The 19,728-nt window shown below is 40.1% G+C and overlaps 1 protein-coding gene across 2 annotated transcripts in view; it reads right to left on the reverse strand.

Moving 5' to 3' along the window:
* The window catches only part of THSD7B (thrombospondin type 1 domain containing 7B), an 820,891-nt gene that overhangs the window by 123,124 nt on the left and 678,039 nt on the right, over positions 1-19,728 (reverse strand). For both annotated transcript variants that reach the window (XM_077447767.1, XM_077447766.1), the window contains exons 20-21: positions 19,395-19,510; positions 12,862-12,979 (exon numbers count right to left, since the gene is read on the reverse strand). In XM_077447767.1, the coding sequence (XP_077303893.1) occupies positions 12,862-12,979; positions 19,395-19,510 (234 nt within the window). The remainder of the gene's footprint in view (positions 1-12,861; positions 12,980-19,394; positions 19,511-19,728) is intronic.

Here is a 19,728-nt window from a genome sequence, read left to right on the forward strand (position 1 = left end):
TCAGTAGTTTTTTTGTTTTTTTTTGGTGACCCTAAAAATGTCTGTCCCTAGACAGGATGGGGTCCCCGTCTCCAGAAGAGATGAGGTCCTTTTCTCCAGGGCAGATGAAGTTACTGCCCCCAGGTGAGAAGGGGTCCCTGTCCCCAGGGGAGATGGGGGTCCCTGTCCCCATGTGAGAAGGGGCCCCTGTCCCCAGGGGGAGATGGAGGGGGTAAGTAATGGTGTGTGGGGGATGGGGTCCTCTCACTCACCATGACCAAGCTGCAGGCCGCACACTCATCCATGTTGGCCTGGGATCCATCCAGTGTGCTGGACGGGTGATCAGCATATCTCCCAGAAAGACCTTTCGTCATCTGTGTATGACGGGGAGGAGGGGGGCTGGCAGACAAGCCTGCAGTGTCCTCCGGGGAGCCGGCTCTCATAGGGCTGCACTGCATCTGTGTGCTTAAAGTTTGTTTACCCGGGAGAAGTATGCAGTGCAGTGTGGGCCGGACTCAGGGGGGGGGCGGGACTCTGGCTGGGGAGAACAGACATCGGACTGAGTGGCAATGCATGGAGCAGGAGAGGGGTACTCTGAGGAGCCGTTCGAGGACACAGGTCATGCAGGGAATGCACAACTAAAGAGCAGCCACTGCGATAGTCGAGCATGAAGCTCTGCTAGTTACCCTCCACCTCCAGCCACCCGTGTGCATGGTGCATTGGTACCCCTAGCTGCCTATGCTGCTGCTGGCCATATGTAGAGGGGGCTGCATGGGCCCCCTGCAGCACAGGGCCCAGTTGCGTCTGCGACTGCTGCACCCCCTATCGTTACGCCCCTGGACGCCAGTCATTGGATGGTTTGACAGTTTGGTTGAGAGCACAGTCAATGTGACAGTTACATTCCTGGCATGTCTGTGTTATGTCGAGATGGGGCGCTCTGTAGGTATGGGACGCTCGCAAACTGCGACATACAATCTTCCAGTATGCGTTCCACTTTTGTTCCACTCACTTTGCGACAAGTGTTCTGTCTATATGAAACGCTCGCTCTCAAATAGCACATGCGCATTTAAAGAAAAGCTGCTGGCGCCCATAGCTTTTTTTTATTTGTATTATTTATTTTTATTAATAGCATTCAATATGGACTGGACACCATCGCAAAGAAATAGTATGGGACGCATACCGGAAGATTGTATGTCTCACGCGCATGCGCACTTTGTGAGCGTCCTACAGAGCGTCACTTATTGACATAACACCTAAAATTTACTTTTGAAACTGTTAAATTGATGTGTTTAGTTCCGCCTTAAACCAAAACCTTTTTGGTTTGGATTAAGTGGTGAGAGATTGGATCGGTAGAGGTTTTCTATTTGCCTTGGTGACCACAGTCAAAGGGAACAAAGGTGAGGGAAAATCCAACATCTTAAAGTGCTTCTAAAGGTTCAACGTTTTTCGCGTTCATGTATTCTATCTATGAAGGTAAAAAACCTTTTATGTGCAGCAGCTCCCCTCCCTTGACTCTCTGGGAACTCTCACTCCTCATTGGCTGAGGCAGCAGCTGGGGCCTTTGGCTTTACTGTATTTTTTAATGAAAATTTAGCATTTTCTAAACCGTTGCGCTAATATCAGTTAACATAAACATTTGGAACTACCACCATTTTATTCTTCAGGTTATCTGCTTTTAAAAAATACGTTTTGGAGGTTTTGAGGCAATCTTCAGACCTAAAATGAGTGGGGGCCAATCAGCGGCCGCAGCAGACCCGATACCCGACCAAAGCAGATCGGTGGTCCGCCTATGTAAACAAGGCAGTATTTTTTATATTAGTATATTAGACAGAGATCTTGTGTTTCTGCTAAGCAGGAACATGGATCTCTGTCTTCCTACAGTTAAAACGGTTGTATAGTCATATTTATTACTTTGACCTACAGGTAAGCCTATAATAAGGCTTACCTGTAGGTCCAAAGAATATCTCCTAAACCTGTACGGTTTAGGAGATATTCACCTCGCAATGAGCCGCTGACTTCAGCGGTGCATGTGCACAGGGGATTCTCGGCTGAAAGTCCGGCAGACGCCAGACCATGCTGGGAAGCATAGCGGCTCTGGCCACTCACAGCTCCAGAGCAGCGATACCCGGAAGATTCGCTGAGGGAACATGTCAGCTCCCCCTCGGCGTGGACCGAGTGAGATGCCGGCGCCTCGTTCTAAGGTAAGTATTTCATAATGAGCTAGTATGTGCATACTAGCTCATTGTGCCTTTTCCTTTACAGGTGTAACAAAAAAAAAAGTCAGCTTTAAAGCACATCCCCCACAGTTAGCAAGCACCCCCTAGGGACACATTTGGCCCTTTGATCGCCCCCCTGATGTTATAACCACTTCCCTGTCAGAGTCATTAGTACAGTGACAGTGCATATTTTATAGCACTGATCACTGTTTTGGTGACACTGTATTGGTCTCACTGGTCCCCAAAAAAGTGTCACTTAGTGTCCGATTTGTCCACCACATGTCGCAGTCTCGCTATAAGTTGCTGATCACTGCCATTACTAGTTTAAAAAAAAAAATCATAAAAATATCCCATCGTTTGTAGAAGCTTTTGCGCAAACAAATCAATATACGCATTTGAGATTTTATTTTTACCAAAAACATGTAGAAGAATACATATTGGCATAAATTGATGCAGAAACTCGATTTTTTTTTTTATTGGATGTGTTTTAAAGCAGAAAGTAAAAAATACTGTTTTGTTTTTTTTCAAAATTGTCGCTCTTTTTTTGTTTATAGCGCAAAAAAAAGAAACTGCAGAGGTGATCAAATACCACCAAAAGAAAGCTCTATTTGTGGGGGAAAAAAAAGGACATACATTTTGGTACAGTATCACACAACTGCGCAATTGTCAGTTAAAATAACGCAGTGCCATATCGCAAATATTGGACTGGTCATTAAGGGGGTAAAACCTTCTGGGGCTGAAGTGGTTAAACGTGTGCAAAAAAAAACAAACCAAAAAACAGCTCTGCAGCAAAAGGGTTAAAGTGTGCCATGCCTGAAAAAAAAGGCTGAGAGACGCTGGATGGTACGATGAACCATTAAAGCAATTTGGACTCTTTCTCCATTCGGCTTGGTGCTCCTGCTGTATTTTAATCTTTGAGAAATAAAGAGTCTGAACACCGTTCTTTTATGAAGGCTTTTTAGGTTTTCTCACTCGAAATTGTTTATTGTAGGTCACAGTCTGACGCACCATGAAATGTAAGTGTAACAATGTAATAAAAACAGATCAACACCTCCAGTCCGAACGCCTGGCAGCTCCTCGGAACAAGCCGAAAGTTGAGATGACCTTGACTAGAACTGAACTGAAGCGTTCTCTGTAGCGGATCTCCTAATTCTATCTGGCTTAATAAGAACAGAAAAGCTTTTCAGTGAATCGCAAATTCTCCCTTTGCATTTCTGAGAGGAAATCTCACCAAACATGCTAAATATTCAGAATTCAGCTGCAGAGCACACAGATCCACCATAATCCTGCCGGGCCAGATCACGTATTGTAATCATCACTATCTGCTTTTCTAAACAATGAAAATGAGAAGAAGAGCCCAAAAGTATATAGAAATAACATAAACTAATTAAGGGCACGCAGATAACCATACAGATATTGATGGAGGGCACTGTGATTGTGATTGTATTTCTTGGTCCTGAATTTTTTACAAATCAATTGTGGTCCATCCGAGAGAAGGTATGAACGAGAAATAGAGAGAGGGAGAGAGAATGAGGGAGAGGTAAACGTATGGGGGAGAAAAGAATAGATATTGCAGGAAGGAGAATCAATGAGAAAGAGAGCGAATGAGAGAGAGGGAGAATAAACAAAATAAAGGGGGCAAGCGAATGTAAGAGAGAATACATGGGAAGAGTGAGAGGGGGAGACAGAAGGAGAGAATGAATGAGAATGAGGAAAAATGAGAAAAGGAAAGAGGGACCAAAGAGAGGGAGTGATGGAGAGAAGAAGGAAAGAAGGTAGAAATGGAAGAAAAAGAGACTAAGACAGAATCTCCTAGATTGTAAGCTCTAATGAGCAGGGCCCTCTGATTCCCCCTGTCTTGAATTGTATTGTATTGTAATGTCTGCGCTAATGTTGTAAAGCGCTGCGTAAACTGTCAGCGCTATATAAATCCTGTATAATAATAATAATAATGAGGAAAAGGAATTACAAGCCATCCTCAATGCAATGTTTCATTGGGCAACTATGTGGCAAATGAGGTTTAATGTTGATAAATGTAAAGTTATGCACCCATCACACATACTAGCAGGAGAACAGCTGAGGGAGTCAATGGCAGAGAATGATCTGGGTGTTCTGGTAGATCATAAGGTTAATAATAGCATGCAATGCCAAGCTGCAGTTTCCAAAGCAAGAAAAATCCTTTCTTGTATTAACCTCACCAGCGGTAATCTCGAGTGTGGCTCGGGGTGAACTTTCATTACCAAAAGCGGAAACCCCTGAGCCACACTTTTGATCGCATCCAGGCAAAGTTACTTACCTTGTCCACAGGATCCTGCGATGTCTCCCCGCTGTGTCTGCAAGCTGTGTACTCCGCTCGATCTATAACGGTGACGAGCTCCGTTACCTGCGAGCGTTGCAACGCATGGGGATGGAGCGCGGCCCCAAAAGTGAAAAACACATACAGTACACTGTAATCTTACAGATAGGGATGAGCCGAACACCCCCCCGGTTCGGTTCGTAGCAGAACCTTGGAACGGACCTAAAATTCGTATGAACTTTAGAACCCTATTAAAGTCTATGGGACTCGAACGTTTGAAATCAAAAGTGCTAATTTTAAAGGCTAATATGCAAGCTATGCAACAGACAACACCAGCAATAAGGGGTATCTTCAGGTGTATACTGTGCTGGAGGCACACAACACTCACTTTAACTCCTGCAGATGCCTGTATTAGAGAACACCAGCAATAAAGGGTAGATACAGGTGTATACTGCGCTGTGCTGGAGAAACACAACACCCACTAACTCCTGCAGATGTCTGTATTAGAGAACACCAGCAATAAAGGGTAGATACAGGTGTATACTGTGCTGGAGGCACACAACACCCACTAACTCCTGCAGATGGCTGTATTAGAGAACAACAGCAATAAAGGGTAGATACGGGTGTATACTGCGCTGGAGGCACACAACACCCACTAACTCCTGCAGATGGCTGAGAAAGTACACTGTCCCTGGCTATCTAGTGACTACACAAGGCCGCCGTGCTGGCGGTCTTATATAGTGTGGGACGTGTACTAAACCCCCTGAGCCTGGATGTCTGTGGGCAATTATGTCTCTCCTCGCTGCCGGCGCTGTGATTGGCCAAGCATGTGGGGTCACAGTGCATGCTTGGCCAATCATGAGCCAGCAATGCACTGCGATGGCGTAGTGCATTGTGGACCGTTCGTGCCACACAAATTTGGTGCGAACGGTCCACAAAGTTCTGAATTCGCCGAACAGACAAACGGCCGATGTTCGACTCGAACATGCGTTCGACTCGAACACCGAGCTCATCCCTACTTACAGATTACCTTACTGTATCAAATTATTTCACATCCCTTTTGCCCCTAATGCTTTGTCCAGTGCCCTGCATTCAGTTTTATAATATATATACTGTTCTTTCTGCCTGTAAACTTGAGATTGTCCATAGCAACCAAAAAGTGTCCCTTTATGTCACAAGCAGTTTCAGACCAGCTAGAAAACAGCGATAGTAAATTAGAATCACTTGCAGAATTGAGCAATAGTGATTTGTGGGGAAATTCGTCATCAAACACTGAAAGTAAGGACAGCGACAATTCTGCAACTGAGCAAATTTCTGTGTTTTTGATTTGATTACATTATTGAATACATTTTATTATTATTATTATTATATTATTATTATTTGTTATAATTATTTATAGTTATTTATTATATTATAATTTAGGATTTATCATACTCGGGATGTCTACTAGACCCTTGTTTGGACAGATTTAAGTGTGTTTTTCCTAAGCATTACAGGCCTACAATACAAAATGCCAAATTTCCATGCAAAACAATGTACTTTTTTGAGCATCAAAAATCTGACATAATCATACTGCCAGGGAGGTTAAGAGAGGTATGGACTACAGAGAGAGATATCATTTTGCCCCTGCACAAATCATTAGCAATACTTCATCTGGAATATGCAGTTCAGTTTTGGGCACCAGTTCTCATAAAGGATATGGGGGAACTGGAGAAAGTGCAGAGAAGGGCAACCAAACTGATAAGAGGCATGGAGGAGCTCAGCTATGAGGAAAAATTAGAGGAAATGAATTTATTCTCTATTGAGAAGAGGAGATAAGGGGGATATGATCAACATGTATAAATACATAAGTGGTCCATAAAGTGAACTTGGTGTTAAATTATTCACTTAAAAGTAATCACAAAGGACAAAAGGAGACTCTTTACATCTGGAGGAAAAGAGATTTAATCTCCAAACACAGAAAGGTTTCTTCACAGTAAGAGATGTGAAAATGTGGAATAGACTCCCTTCAGAGTTGGTTCTGGCCAGCTCGCTTTAAAAAATGCCTGGATTCTTTCCTAGATACACATAACTGGATACTAATATTTATAGTTAAAGTTGATCCAGGGAATATCCAATTGCCTCTCATGGGATCAGGAAGGAATTTTTTCCCCTGCTGGAGCAAATTGGTTTATGCTTTGTTGTTTTTTTTTTTACCTTCATCTGGATCAGCTGTGGGTATAGGATTGTGTATATAGGATTGTATGATTTTGTTTTATATAATTTTTTTGTTTTTTTTCCCTTTTATTGGTTGAACTAGATGGACTTGTGTCTATTTTCAACCAGACTAACTAGGTACTGTAACTAAGGGAAGGGATGGAGGAATGAAAGAGCAAAAGAGAAGAGAGAGGCCGAGGGACAGAATGAGAGAGAAAAAATAAGAAAAGGAGAAGGAAAGAAAAGAAAGAAAAGGATATGCAGGGTACAAATCGGACGAGTTTACTATACTGAGGGGGACTCGTCAAGGATGTCCACTTTCGCCATTATTATTTGCTTTACTCATTGAACCTTTAGCACAAAGAATTAGGATGGAACCCACTATAACAGGTATTGAAATGGGTGGCTTTCATCATAAGCTCTGTTTATTCGCAGACGATATTCTCCTTTTTCTATCTTCTCCACATGTTTCGGCCCCAAATCTTATGGTTGTACTACAAGTATTCTCATTTATTTCGGGCCTTAAGGTCAATATTCAAAAATCTTCAGCATTAAACATTTCACTTGTCGAGAAAGATAAACAATCTTTACAAAATTCTCTACCCTTTAAGTGGGTAGATCATAGCCTCCCATATCTGGGTGTGCAGTTTACTCCTAATCCCTCCGATTTATTTGCAGCTAACTACCCAGCTCTATTAAAAAATATTACAAGGTCGTTATCTAATTGGTCATCAATGCCGATATCATGGTTTGGGAAAATCAATATCATAAAAATGTCTGTTCTTCCGAAATTTTTATATTTATTCAGAACTCTCCCGATTCATATTCCTGCATATTTTCTTAGGCTGATTCAACAAAAAGTAAAGAAATTTACTTGGGGGAAAATAAAACCCAGACTTCACAAAAAAACACTTGTTCTCCCCAAAGCTTTGGGTGGTTTGGGATTTCCAGACTTTAACATATATTATAAGGCAGCTCAATTATCTCAATTAACAAAATATCACTCTTCTACAAAGATTCCTTTATGGGTCCTCATTGAAGCTGTAGACTGTGATCCTCTTCCTATAAACAATATATTATGGTTACAACCTGCGGATCGTAAGTCTATAAATAACCCAATTTCTAAGCACTCTCTATCTATATGGGATAGGTATAGAAATTCACATGGTCTGCAATCTCCACAAAATCCGCTATTATCTTTCCACAAGAATCCGACTTTTTGCCCAGCTTGGAAATATCCCAAAACCTTTAAAGCTTGGTCTAAGGCTGGTATCACTTGTCTATATAATTTAACTTCAACTACATCAATAAAATCTTTTACAGATCTATGTGAATTATATAAGCTTCCACAATCAGAAATATTCAGATATCTCCAAATCAAAGATTTTTATACTCCTCTTCTCAATTTAAATGTAAACTTACATAATATTTCTCAATTTGAAAGATTTTGTCTCAAGGAACCACATGCTAAAGGTCGTATTACATCATTGTATACACAATTGATATCTAATTCTAATACTGTTATACCTAAATATGTGGCCAAGTGGGAAAAAGATTTGGATTGTACGATCGATTCTAGGTCTTGGTCCAACATATGGTCTTTCACAAAATCTTCCTCTATAAATATATTGGCGTCTGAATCATCATATAAAGTTCTCACACGCTGGTATTTGGTTCCTGCGAGAATCGCCAAATTCTCAACAGACAACACTGGCCTCTGCTTTCGTGGCTGTCCAGAAAAAGGTACCTATATACATACCTGGTGGCATTGCTCAATTGTACAATCATTTTGGAAAAAGATCTTTCTGATAATTACAAAATGTTTTGATCGTCCAATTTTTCCAGACCCAATTATAGCTCTCCTTAATTTAAAGCCAGCCTTCCTGAATCAGAAACAATTCAAATTAGTTCTTACACTCCTGATAGCCGCAAAGCAGACTATAGCCAATGCGTGGAAAACAGATGTGGTAAATATTGCAGAAACCAAACGTAGAATGAATCAATCTTTCATCCATGCTAAAATGGACGCTATAGATAAAAACCAGATGACAAAGTTTGATATCATATGGAAACCCTGGATTAAATATCACACGTCAGATAATATTGATAACCGAGTTTTATTGTTATGGTGATTAAGATTTTTTATAGAATTACAACATTAGATGATATATAAAACCTCCTCCAGAGAATTATTCCCTCCCCTTCCCCTCCTATATACCTTTTATGTTCCTCCCTTACTATATAATACTTACTATAAACATACTATAGAAGTTATGGTCAAAACTTTAAAATCATATATTTTCTTTTAGACATATTTATATTTTCTTGGGATTAAAATGTTTAAAACTCAGCTATAAGAATGTTTTCAAATTCTAAAATATATAAGGCCATTTATTGTCATTCCCATGAGAATATCTTGAAATTCTTCTTTGCTTTATATCATCCGTACTTCAATATGTCTTTTTATTTCTGGTATTAAATAATTTGTCTTATATTCTGTACATGTAATATATTTTAACATAAAATAAAAACTTTTGAACGAGAAAAGAAAGAAAAGAAGAACGAAATTAAAAGGAAAGAAAGAAAATAAAGAAAGAAACCAAGGGATAGAATGAGAAAAAAGGAAGGAAAATGAAAAGGAGGGAAGGAAGGTAAAAAAGGGAGGAAAGAGCGAGAGACAGAGGGACAGAATGAGAACAAAGGAAGGAAGAAATCAAGGACAGGGAAGAAAGAAGATAGGAGGGAAGGTAGAAAAAGAAGAACGAGAAGAGAGGGAGAGAGACTGATAGACAGAATTAAAAAAAAGAAAGGAAAGGGATGTAAGGAAGGTAGAGAAGGAAGCAAGGAAAGGGACGGAAAGAAGGAAAGTAGAGAAAGAAGGAAAGAAGGAAAGAAAGAGATAGGAATACTAAGGGACAGAAAGAAACAAGAAAGAAAAGGAAGAAAAAGGATAAGAAGAAAGGTAAAAAAAAGAGAGGAAGCGAGAATGAAGGACAGCATGAGAAAAAAAGGAAAGAAGGAAAAAGAAAAGAGAGGGAGGGAAGGAAGGAAAGAAGAGACTGATGAACAGAATGAGAAAAAAAGTAAGGAGAGGAGAAGGTAGAGAAGGAAGCAATGGAAAGAAAGAAAGAAAGAAAGAAAGAAAGAAAGAAAGAAAGAAAGAAGGGGGGAGAGACTGAGGGATAAAATTAGAAAAAAGGAAGGACAATTAAAAGGAGCGAAGGAAGGAAAGAAGGTAGAGATGGAAGGAGGAAACCAAGAAAGAGAGAAATAAAAGAAGGAAGGAAAGGGAAGGAAGGTAGCCAAAGAAGGAAGGAAATGAGAAAGAAATGGGAAGGAAATGGAAAGGAATGGAAGGGAGGAAAAGGAAGGAAGGAAATAAGGGAAGGAAAGAAGAAGAGGAAGGAGGAAAGGAAAAAGAAAGCACAAATAAGTGAGAGAATGACCAAAACAAGGATAGCGCATAACTGAATGAGAGAGCTGCAGAATGAATCTGAGTGAACCATCGCGGTGGATTTACTAAAGGCAAATAGATGGTTGCACTCATTTTCCCCAAAGCATAGAAAACATGGTAAACCTTTGCTGATTTCCATCATCCAATCATGTGCAAGAAAAATGCTGTTTTTTTTTCTTTGCACCTGATTGAGTATGTAGAATTATTTATTTACAATTATTCTACTATTTACAAGGTGAAATTTTACCAAATTTACATTTACTTGCAAAATGCAGTCTATTTCCTTTTAGTAAATCAAGAGATTGAAAATTTACATGGAGGGCCTGATTCATTAAGCTGTGATACGCAATTTCACGACATTTGGAGTGACATCACATGTGACAATATCACTAGATTCATTAAGGATAGAAAAGATTCATGTGTTATTAACAAGTAGAATTAACAACCAACTTGCAGCTCTAACACCCTACTGGCAAAACCTAATTCATTAGATGGAAATATTCTTACGTATTTACATATGAATGTGAACACATAAGGGTAAAAATCTAGCGGGGGGATAGCGTTAGACTAGGTTTCGATTTATATAGCTATGACTAACAATGCTGAACTCCAGCTTCCATTCTATAAGCAGTTACAGAAAACATTTTTTTCCCTTTCGGGATAAAGGCTTTACATAAATTAATAAAATCTCAACATTCAGGGCCTCTCTGCAACAGGCGTGCAACCACGTGTAAGGCACACTGGTGCAACATTTTGAGGGTTAAAGCAGGCATTGAGGCGGCTGTTGGGCAGACAAAAGCATGTCATTTACTGTGAATTTTATATATATATATATATATATATATATATATATATATATATATATATGCATTATAATTAGATATCCAGTAGGTGGCACTGTGCTATTATAGTGTGTATTCTATGATACAAAGTAATGAAAAGATGTACCATCTGTATCTAAATCTGTACTTGTTTGTATCCTGCTTCCTGCTCCATAATAAAGACATGCTTTGATATCCTCCATGAAAGCAAAGGTATACTCTGCATATAAGAAGCTTCCAGCGCATGATTCAATAACATGGCTAATAGGTTTTGGGCCAAGACACCCCCAGCAAACCCAGGCACTCGAAAGAGAACTCTGCAACTCAGCGAGTACAATGAGTACTAACTTTATAAATGGAAAAAGACCAAAACATTTAGAAAAATTATACTTTCTAGTTTTTGTTATAAAAATAATCCAATAAACTAAGTTGTAGTCATACATTTAGGCCAAAATGTATTCAGCCACATGTCTTTGATAAAAAAAAAATGTCAATAAGCATATATTTATTGGTTTCCACAGAGGTTATAGCGTCTACAAACTAGGGTACATTTTCTGGAATTTATGCAGCTTTTAGTTTATGACTGCCTATCTCATTTCTTGAGGTGCTAAAATGGTAGGGCAACCCCTCCCCCACCAAATGACCCCATTTTGGAAAGTAGACACCCCAAGGAAATTGCTGAGAGGCATGTTGAGCCCATTGAATATTTTATTATTTTGTCACAAGTGATAGAAAAATGAAAAAAAAAAAAATTAACAATAAATGATTTATTACAAACACATTCCATGGTTATATGTGAAATTTCACCCCAAAATACATTCTGCTACTTCTCCTGAGTATGGGGATACCACACGTGTGAGACTTTTTCGGAAGCTAAGGAGCCTGAAAACCAAGCACCGCCTTCAGGATTTCTAAGGGCGTACATTTTTGATTTCACTCCTCACCACCTATCACAGTTTCAAAGGCCACAAAATGCCCAGATAGCATAACCCCCCCCCCCCCCCATGACCCCATTTTGGAAAGTAGATACCACAAGCTATTTGCTGAGAGTCATGTTAAGTCCATGGAATATTTTATATTTTTCCACAAGTTAAAAAATTACAAGCTTTTTTTTTTTGCACAAAGTTGTCACTAAATGATATATTGCCGTAGGCATATGTGCAATTACACCCCAGAATACCTTCTGCTGCTTCTCCAGAGCACAGAGATATCCCATGTGTGGGACTTTTTGGGAGCCTAGCCATGTATAGGACCCCAAAAACCAGTACAGGGATCACGGAAAAGATGTAGACATTCAATATTGCCCTTCAGAGGAGATGACCGCCGATGCACTTACCAAGCCGTTATCTAAGTAACGTCATAGTTATTTTCTGAAGAAGCAGAATATAATTTGACAAAGCACATGCTGTTGAGAAGGGGTGTTGGACGGACAACAGCATGTAATGTACTGTGAACTATATATATGCATTATACTTGTTTATCCAGTAGGTGGTACTGCAGTATTATAGTGTGTATTCTATGATACAAAGTAATGACAGGATGTACCATCTGTATCTAAATGTGTACTTGTTTGTATCCTGCTTCCTGTTCCATGATAAAGACATGCTTTGATGAATGAATGAATGAATGAAATACTTATATAGCGCAACAATGCGAACTGAATCGCCTCTATGAAAGTAAAGGTATACTCTGCATACCTCAAGCTTCCAGTGCATGATTCAATAACCTGCTAATAGAGGCAACATATCACCTAACTGCATGTCCACCTCGGACTGCTTTTCAGAGGCACAGCAGTATAACCTCCCATGTGAAAGAACCCCTAGATTATCGACCACAAGAGAGCAGAAATACAGAAGTGCACCAAAGGTCACCGGAGACCACAGACCATGTGACACTCACCTCCAGTCCCACAAGACTGCGAACAAGAAGACCAAGTCGACCAGTCCGTGACATGGCAATCGATTGTGCATTCCACGAGGCAGCGAAGAGTCATCTTTTCAGGCTTCTTTAACCCCAGCTATAGGGTAAACAAAATAAGATATAGAATATGAAGCATCTTGAAATGAAAGACAAATAGCACATGCTAAGGCTCTATTTGGTTGTTATTTTCTCTAATTCTGTTTTGTTCACAAAATCTCTCCTGAATAAACTCAAATGCAGAAGAAGAAAAGCATAAAAGTTCAACAATAGTGCATTTATAACATCCCTTTCCTTTAAAAGATAATCCTGTAATGTTAACCTCCTAATAATTTCCCCATGACCTTCTGCAGTAGTTATGCTCTCTCTAGAGATTTTTTTCTGTACGGTTAAAAATTCCTTTGTAGCCCCAGTGTTAATCTTAAAGAGACATCCACGACTACATTTATTGTTTTTCTTCATAACTGCAACAATATCTTCTACAAGTTCTAATAAATATGATTTTGAAATATCAGCCTGATCTTGTACTTTCAAGGCTTGGCTTATATACAGAAGAGTGGTATCCTTGATACCCAATGCTCAGCATGCAAACTACAACCTGATTGTACAATCTTCCTTGCATTAAAATTATACAATGTTAGAACCTGTGTAGCACCCTCTAGTTGTGCTAGGTGTCAGTGTAGGGAAATTTCTATAGCTCAGGGCTAAGCCTGGGCTGTAAATCTGGGTCAGGGTTTAGTGACTCAGGGCTGCGTGGCTCATCCTAGAAGCCTCTCTGGTGCCTCCCAATGTTTTCTGGGACATTGGAGAATGTTCCAGACATAGAGGGTGGAGGTTAGGAGGAGCCATTTTATATATTTTTATATATTTTTTTCTTCTCTCTCTTTTTTTCTCTTTCTTGAAGGAATTAGTGCACATTCTCCAGGCTATACATTTTGAGGGGTCTTAGTCAAATTGACAGCTAAATAGATAAGACATAGGCTAGAAGGCTGATGTTTATATTAGCCAGAAGAAGAATGTGATTCCAAGTTTTAAAACACACATTTTTTTTCATGAAACATGTTGCATTATGTATTGCATATCGATCATATTAACAATAATCCCCAATATATATAATTTCATTATATTGAAGTAATTATATGCATGATTAAGTGAATCATTTTACATATATTGGTTTATGGATTTTAAAAATAATTCTTTCATAATATATTCAAAATGTATTGTTTGATATTCATAAAACCCATTAATGTATATATATTATTATGATAAGGGTTATAAGTATGGAATTCTATGAAAAGTTTGAAAGTATAAAAGCTGTACTTGTGAAATAATACATGGGATTAAATTCCATATTACCTAGTCTAAGGAATTTAACAATAAGGTAATTAGTTTGGGTATATTTTTTAAATTAATAGATCTTAGGAATAGCCACTATGTCTAGAGCAAATGACAGAATTTAGACAGTTCGAAATATTTAATAGTTTCTGTTAAGCCTAGGGCAAGAGTCATTCAAAAATTGAATTGGACAGGAAAAATAACATTTAAATTGGAACCCTCCCCCCCTCCGGCGCCACAATTGGCACCTTTCAGGGGGAGGGGGTGCAGATACCTGTATAGTACAGGTATTTGCACCCACTTCCGGCATAGATATCCGCAGAATCTGCATTTATTTACGCCACTTCCTGCGGGTCCCTCCCGCTGTCTGCTGGGAAACACACGGATCCCAGAGACAGCGGGGACCATCCTTATTGCGCAGCGCGACTCGCGCATGCGCAGTAGGGAACCGGGACGTGAAGCCGCGAGGCTCCACTTCCTTATTCCCATACCCAAGATGGCGGCGGCAGCACCCGAGAGCCGATCGAGAGATCGGCTTCGGGTGCCGACATCGCGTGCGCGCTGGGCGGAAAAGTGTCCTTATTTTAAAAGTCAGCAGCTGCAGTATTTGTAGCGGCTGACTTTAAAAAAAAAAAAAAACGGCGGAACTCCAGCTTTAATAATATCAATTTCTTATACTATACCACCCCTACTGGAAACTATGTGTAGGAAACTACAATTTTTCTATAAGGGTTATCCAGAAAATGACCTGTGTTTTGATGTCTCTCATGATGTAAAAGGCATTTCCACACCCACATTCTAAGGGCAAAATAAACTGGTTACACATAGCTGGGAGAAGGACTGAAAGAATCTTTGGAGACAGAAATACTTAATGTGATTGTAGCCGTATTAGTATTACTGGAGACAGAAAGAATTTTGGAAGGCGAGAGGATGTTGAGATCTTGAGTACAGAAGAATGTAGGAAGGAGGATCAAAGAAGTCCTTTGGACATCCAGTTGATACTTCTCAAAACAAAAGAATCTTAAGCCATGGTAAAGTATTAATCTTTTATTTTTACCTTTTAGTAATTGAATTGTTTTAGCATATACAAAACAAAACCATTTAAATATATGGCAGAGCAAATTGGAGTTGTATTATTTTTACCTGCAGCATGAAATAATTATATTCCAAATATTAAGAGATATAAACATTTTTGTCTGCCTCTACAAAGCTAAGGCCAAAGTCTCTACAATGGTTTTGTCATGATATGTGTTTAAAAATAAATTCATTCAAAATGTATTTTTATTTAAAAATAGTCTTTGTTAAATCACCAAGTTCGTATGTGGTTACCAAAATTGTGCATATACTGAAAAAGAGATTTAAGCTTGAAGGTCTATTTGTTTTGAGAAGGATCACAAGTGTTTAAGTCAACACCTAGCCTGTTTACATAAGTCCATAGAGCCACGGAAAGATATTTACTAAGTGTTACTAAGTATAAGTTTACTAAATGTTGAAATATGACATTGTGTAACAAGAGCTTGTGGTAAAATTGTATTATTATCTGTATTAATCATATATATTTGATATTTGAAGTTATATACATTTTTGTATTATCAACAAATATATCTGATATTATTTTAAACTGTATTTTCTGTTAATAAATATATATTTTTAGCACATTGTTGTGCTCACTTGTCTTCAAACTAGCACAGATAAACAAACTTTAATTAATTTGTTTGTTTTGTGGAAAAATTTAAAAATCTCCTAAAACATAGATTTTTGCATAGTTTCATAAATACAATACTGTTTTAATATTTCAGTATAAACATTCTGACAACACACAGAGGAAGCCCTTCCTGGAGGCATGGGAACAAGGAGAGAGGACAGCAGGAGCAGGTCAGCACTACTGGGAGATCTCCTGAGAGTCAGCTGGGTGAGCTGGTGAGTGTCAGTCTGGAGGACTGTGGTGGAGATTTAGCCAGGAGGGCTAGTAAAGGGTCAGCTGAAGCCAGGTGAGTAGGCAGTGCCTGAAGAGGTGGGGATGGGGTTAGTAGCCACAGGAGAAAGGAGTGCAAGCTGGACACTGTAACCTTTTGCTGCACAACTAAGGGGCCTCAGGTTCCTGCATGCAATGGGCCATGCCTTTAATCTGACTGAGTGACTTGACTGTCAGATCTTCACACAATGATCCAGCTGGGTTCTGCAAGCAAGTGTGTGCTGGAGGAAGAAGTAGAGTTGTTTATAGAGACTGTATATACCTGTAAGAAGAATGTCCCTGAAGTTTTGCTAAAGTTGATTGGGCACCCCATTACCTCCCATCCCTTTCCAAATTATTACTGTCTAATAATAAAAGAACAAAAAAAAAAAAAAAGTCACAGACTGTTCTCTGTCTCAAAAGTGCCCGTGAAGATTCAGAGTGCCTGACTGTGCAGGGTGGGGATCCTAGTTTATCTGCGGTGTTTAAAGGAGTGTGCGATACACCTGCATAAAGGATCCAGTCAATAAGATTGTAATTAGGTATGCTCTTGCCCTACATAGTTATTTCTACATTTGAAGGTGGTTGTACAATCAGATTGTAGTAAGTTTGGTCAGCTGTAGGTACAGTAAATCATGTGCTTGCCAAGATCCTTTTTCCAATTTCTAAAGGCATGTGCCTACTGTGTCTAATGCCCCTGGTTAATAACACTTTTTTCTAAGTCTATTTATTTAAAGGTAAGGAATGCTGCAAAGGAAGTCTGCCAGGCATTGTCATAAAGGCTCAAGAGAGATCAGTGATACTTCAAGGGCATGCTCACAATATGTGTTGGCACAATTGGAACGAAGGTCACAGAGCTACGAGGACCAAAGTTTAAAGCTCCTGTGATCTTTTTCCTCTGCCAATTTTGAACATAACATTTTGAATCTAACAAAACTCTGGGAGATTGACCTGTGTTCCGATAAGGCTAAATTAAATAAAGTCCTGCTGACATGTGGGGTGCAAGTGCAAGGAGAAAGAAACATGCTTGAGAGCTGCATCAAAGGTAATCGGGCACTGTGTTTTCTTATTGAAAAGGTGTTATTGACATGTTTTTGCTGCCATGGGAGCCTACTGGGATTTTGGCAAGCACGTCAAGCCTAAAAAATGAGCAACCCTTAAAATGGTCATATTTCTTGCTGTTACAAGGCCACGTAAGACTGTAATTAGGATATCACCCAGAGATACCCTCTGGACACAACAGAATCAAATGGGCTTGTAGGAAGCCAAAGCTTATTAATAAGGTTGCTGAATTCTCTCTCTAATACGTGAAAACAAGCTGATTGCCAGAAGGTCCTTGGGATGGCAAGAAATACTAGTAATGAGAACAGGTCAAGACTGGGAATACACAGCAGCCCTGGCAAAACCTGGCAATGTTTCAGAATATGATTACTGAATAGGAACCTGCTCCATCCCTCCAAATGATGTTTCTGGATTAATTCTATTATGGATGGTTCTCCTTTGAACCGTTATCTGCAGTGCTCAAGCCCACAACTCCTAACTCTTGATGGTTGATACCGGGGATCCTCCAAATGCTGGGCAGTACACTGTGTGGTCAAAAGTTTGTTGACACTTGACCATTAACCCGGTATGAGCTTGTTGCATGCTCCATTCCAAAACCATGGCCATGGTGGCTATAACAGCCTCCATTCTTTTAGTTTAGCTTTTGGAGTGTGTCTGTAAACATGTGTACCCATTCAGTCAAAAGAACATTTATAAGGTCATGTAATAATGTTGAATGCAAAGACCAGACTCACAATTGGCTTTCCAATTCATCAAAGGTGTTAATAGGGTTGAGGCCAGGGTTATGTCCAGGCAAGGGGTGTAAGTTTCAATTGCGACCCGTGCCCATGCTCCAGGGGTCCTTTGCGGCTCCCCTATACACCTGGATAGGAGCGGCTGTGGGGGCGACATACAGAGGCACTGATCCCCTCCATTTTCTTCCTGCAGCTGCTGAAAGCCCTCTTCTACCCCCCTCCCTCCAGCAGGTATTAAGTAGCTCTTCTAAGGGGGTCCCCCGCCAGTACTCCAGGCCCCACCTCTTCATCGGGTGCCCCCATGGAAAGCTGTACAAGCTTGCTCCCTCCCAAGTCCCGCTGCTGAGTCAATTGACACAGACATTTTGGACTCAACTCCACCCCGTCACAGTATTTGATTGACAGCAGTGGGTGGGAGCCAATGGCTCCTGCTGCTATCAATCTGTCCAATGAGGAGAGAGACGGCAGGTGGAGGAGCCCCCTGCACATCGCTGGATTGGATCAGGCAGATGTAGGAAGGGGGGGGGGGGTCTGGAGGGGAGCTGCAGTACAGAAGGTTTTTCACCTTATTGCATAGAATACATTATGGTGACAAAACTTGAGGTTTTAGAACCACTTTAACAGTACCCTTCATTGTAAACACTTAAACTCAATAATTTTGGAGGGCTACCACATAATTTGACCATATACACTATATTACCAAAAGTATTGGGACACCTGCCTTTACATGCACAATTAACCCACTCCTAAACCTTGTGGACAGCCTTCCCAGAAGAGTTGAAGCTGTTATAGCTGAAAAGGGTGGGCAAGCTCAATATTGAACCCTACGGACTAAGACTGGGATGCCATTAAAGTGTGTGTAAATGCCCCAATACTTTTGGTAATATAGTGTAGTGTAGAGAGTGAAGCAAAATTCAATTTTTTTTCAAAAACAAAATATGAACAGGAGCCAGTGCTGTGTTTACCAGCTCTGCCTTTCTATAATTCTATTGGATACAGTAGCACGCTTGGATGGCTCTGGCTATAGGGTATATTGACAAGTCTGTCTAGTCCCTGCAGTTGGAATAAAGCTACCCAGTGCTGGAGCCGAGCCAACCCCGGAGACGCTGGATAGTGTTAACAAGCATTTATTTTGTGAATATGTTTCTGCTTTGATTTAGTTCAGTGCTGGAGAGGCCAGATAGACGATGTCAGCCTGGATTTTTTTTTTTAAGAAACACGAACTTATCCTTCAAGTTCTAAGAGCTCTTTCCTGCAGGAAGGTCTAAGCAAACTTTAGAAAAAGAGGCTTCCTGTTGATTACAGTTATTCTATATTCTTTTTATTTAAAAATTGAAATAAAAGCTGCAAAGTGAACTAAGCGTGGTCATGCTGAGTGCAGCTCCGCCAGAGGTTAAGAGTGTCTGCCCAAACCCCGTCTTCAACTTTACCTGCTCACAAAAGGACATTTTCACAGATTTTCCATCGCTGCGGGTGCAGTCTAAAAGCCGAGTTTTTATTCCTTCCCCGCACACAGCCTTTTCACCGAGCTGACAAGCGCTCCACTCTGCAACAAGCAACAAAACCCATTTAGACAGGGAGAGCGCAGTATATAATTCCTATTTACTGCATCGTTGACCCCTTAAGTGCCACTTGAGCTTGAAATAATATACAATCGTTGGCTGTCCTTTTTTTCTAAGGCTGCGGCTCTTGAACAAAGACCCCTGCTGCTTTAAGAAGAGACAAGAATAGGTTTAAAGAAGAACATGGGCCAACATGAAAAGG

The sequence above is a fragment of the Lithobates pipiens genome, unplaced genomic scaffold (genome assembly GCF_037356315.1).
Source record: "Lithobates pipiens isolate NorthernLeopardFrog02 unplaced genomic scaffold, aLitPip1_a1.2 Scaffold_22, whole genome shotgun sequence".
NCBI lineage: Eukaryota > Metazoa > Chordata > Amphibia > Anura > Ranidae > Lithobates > Lithobates pipiens.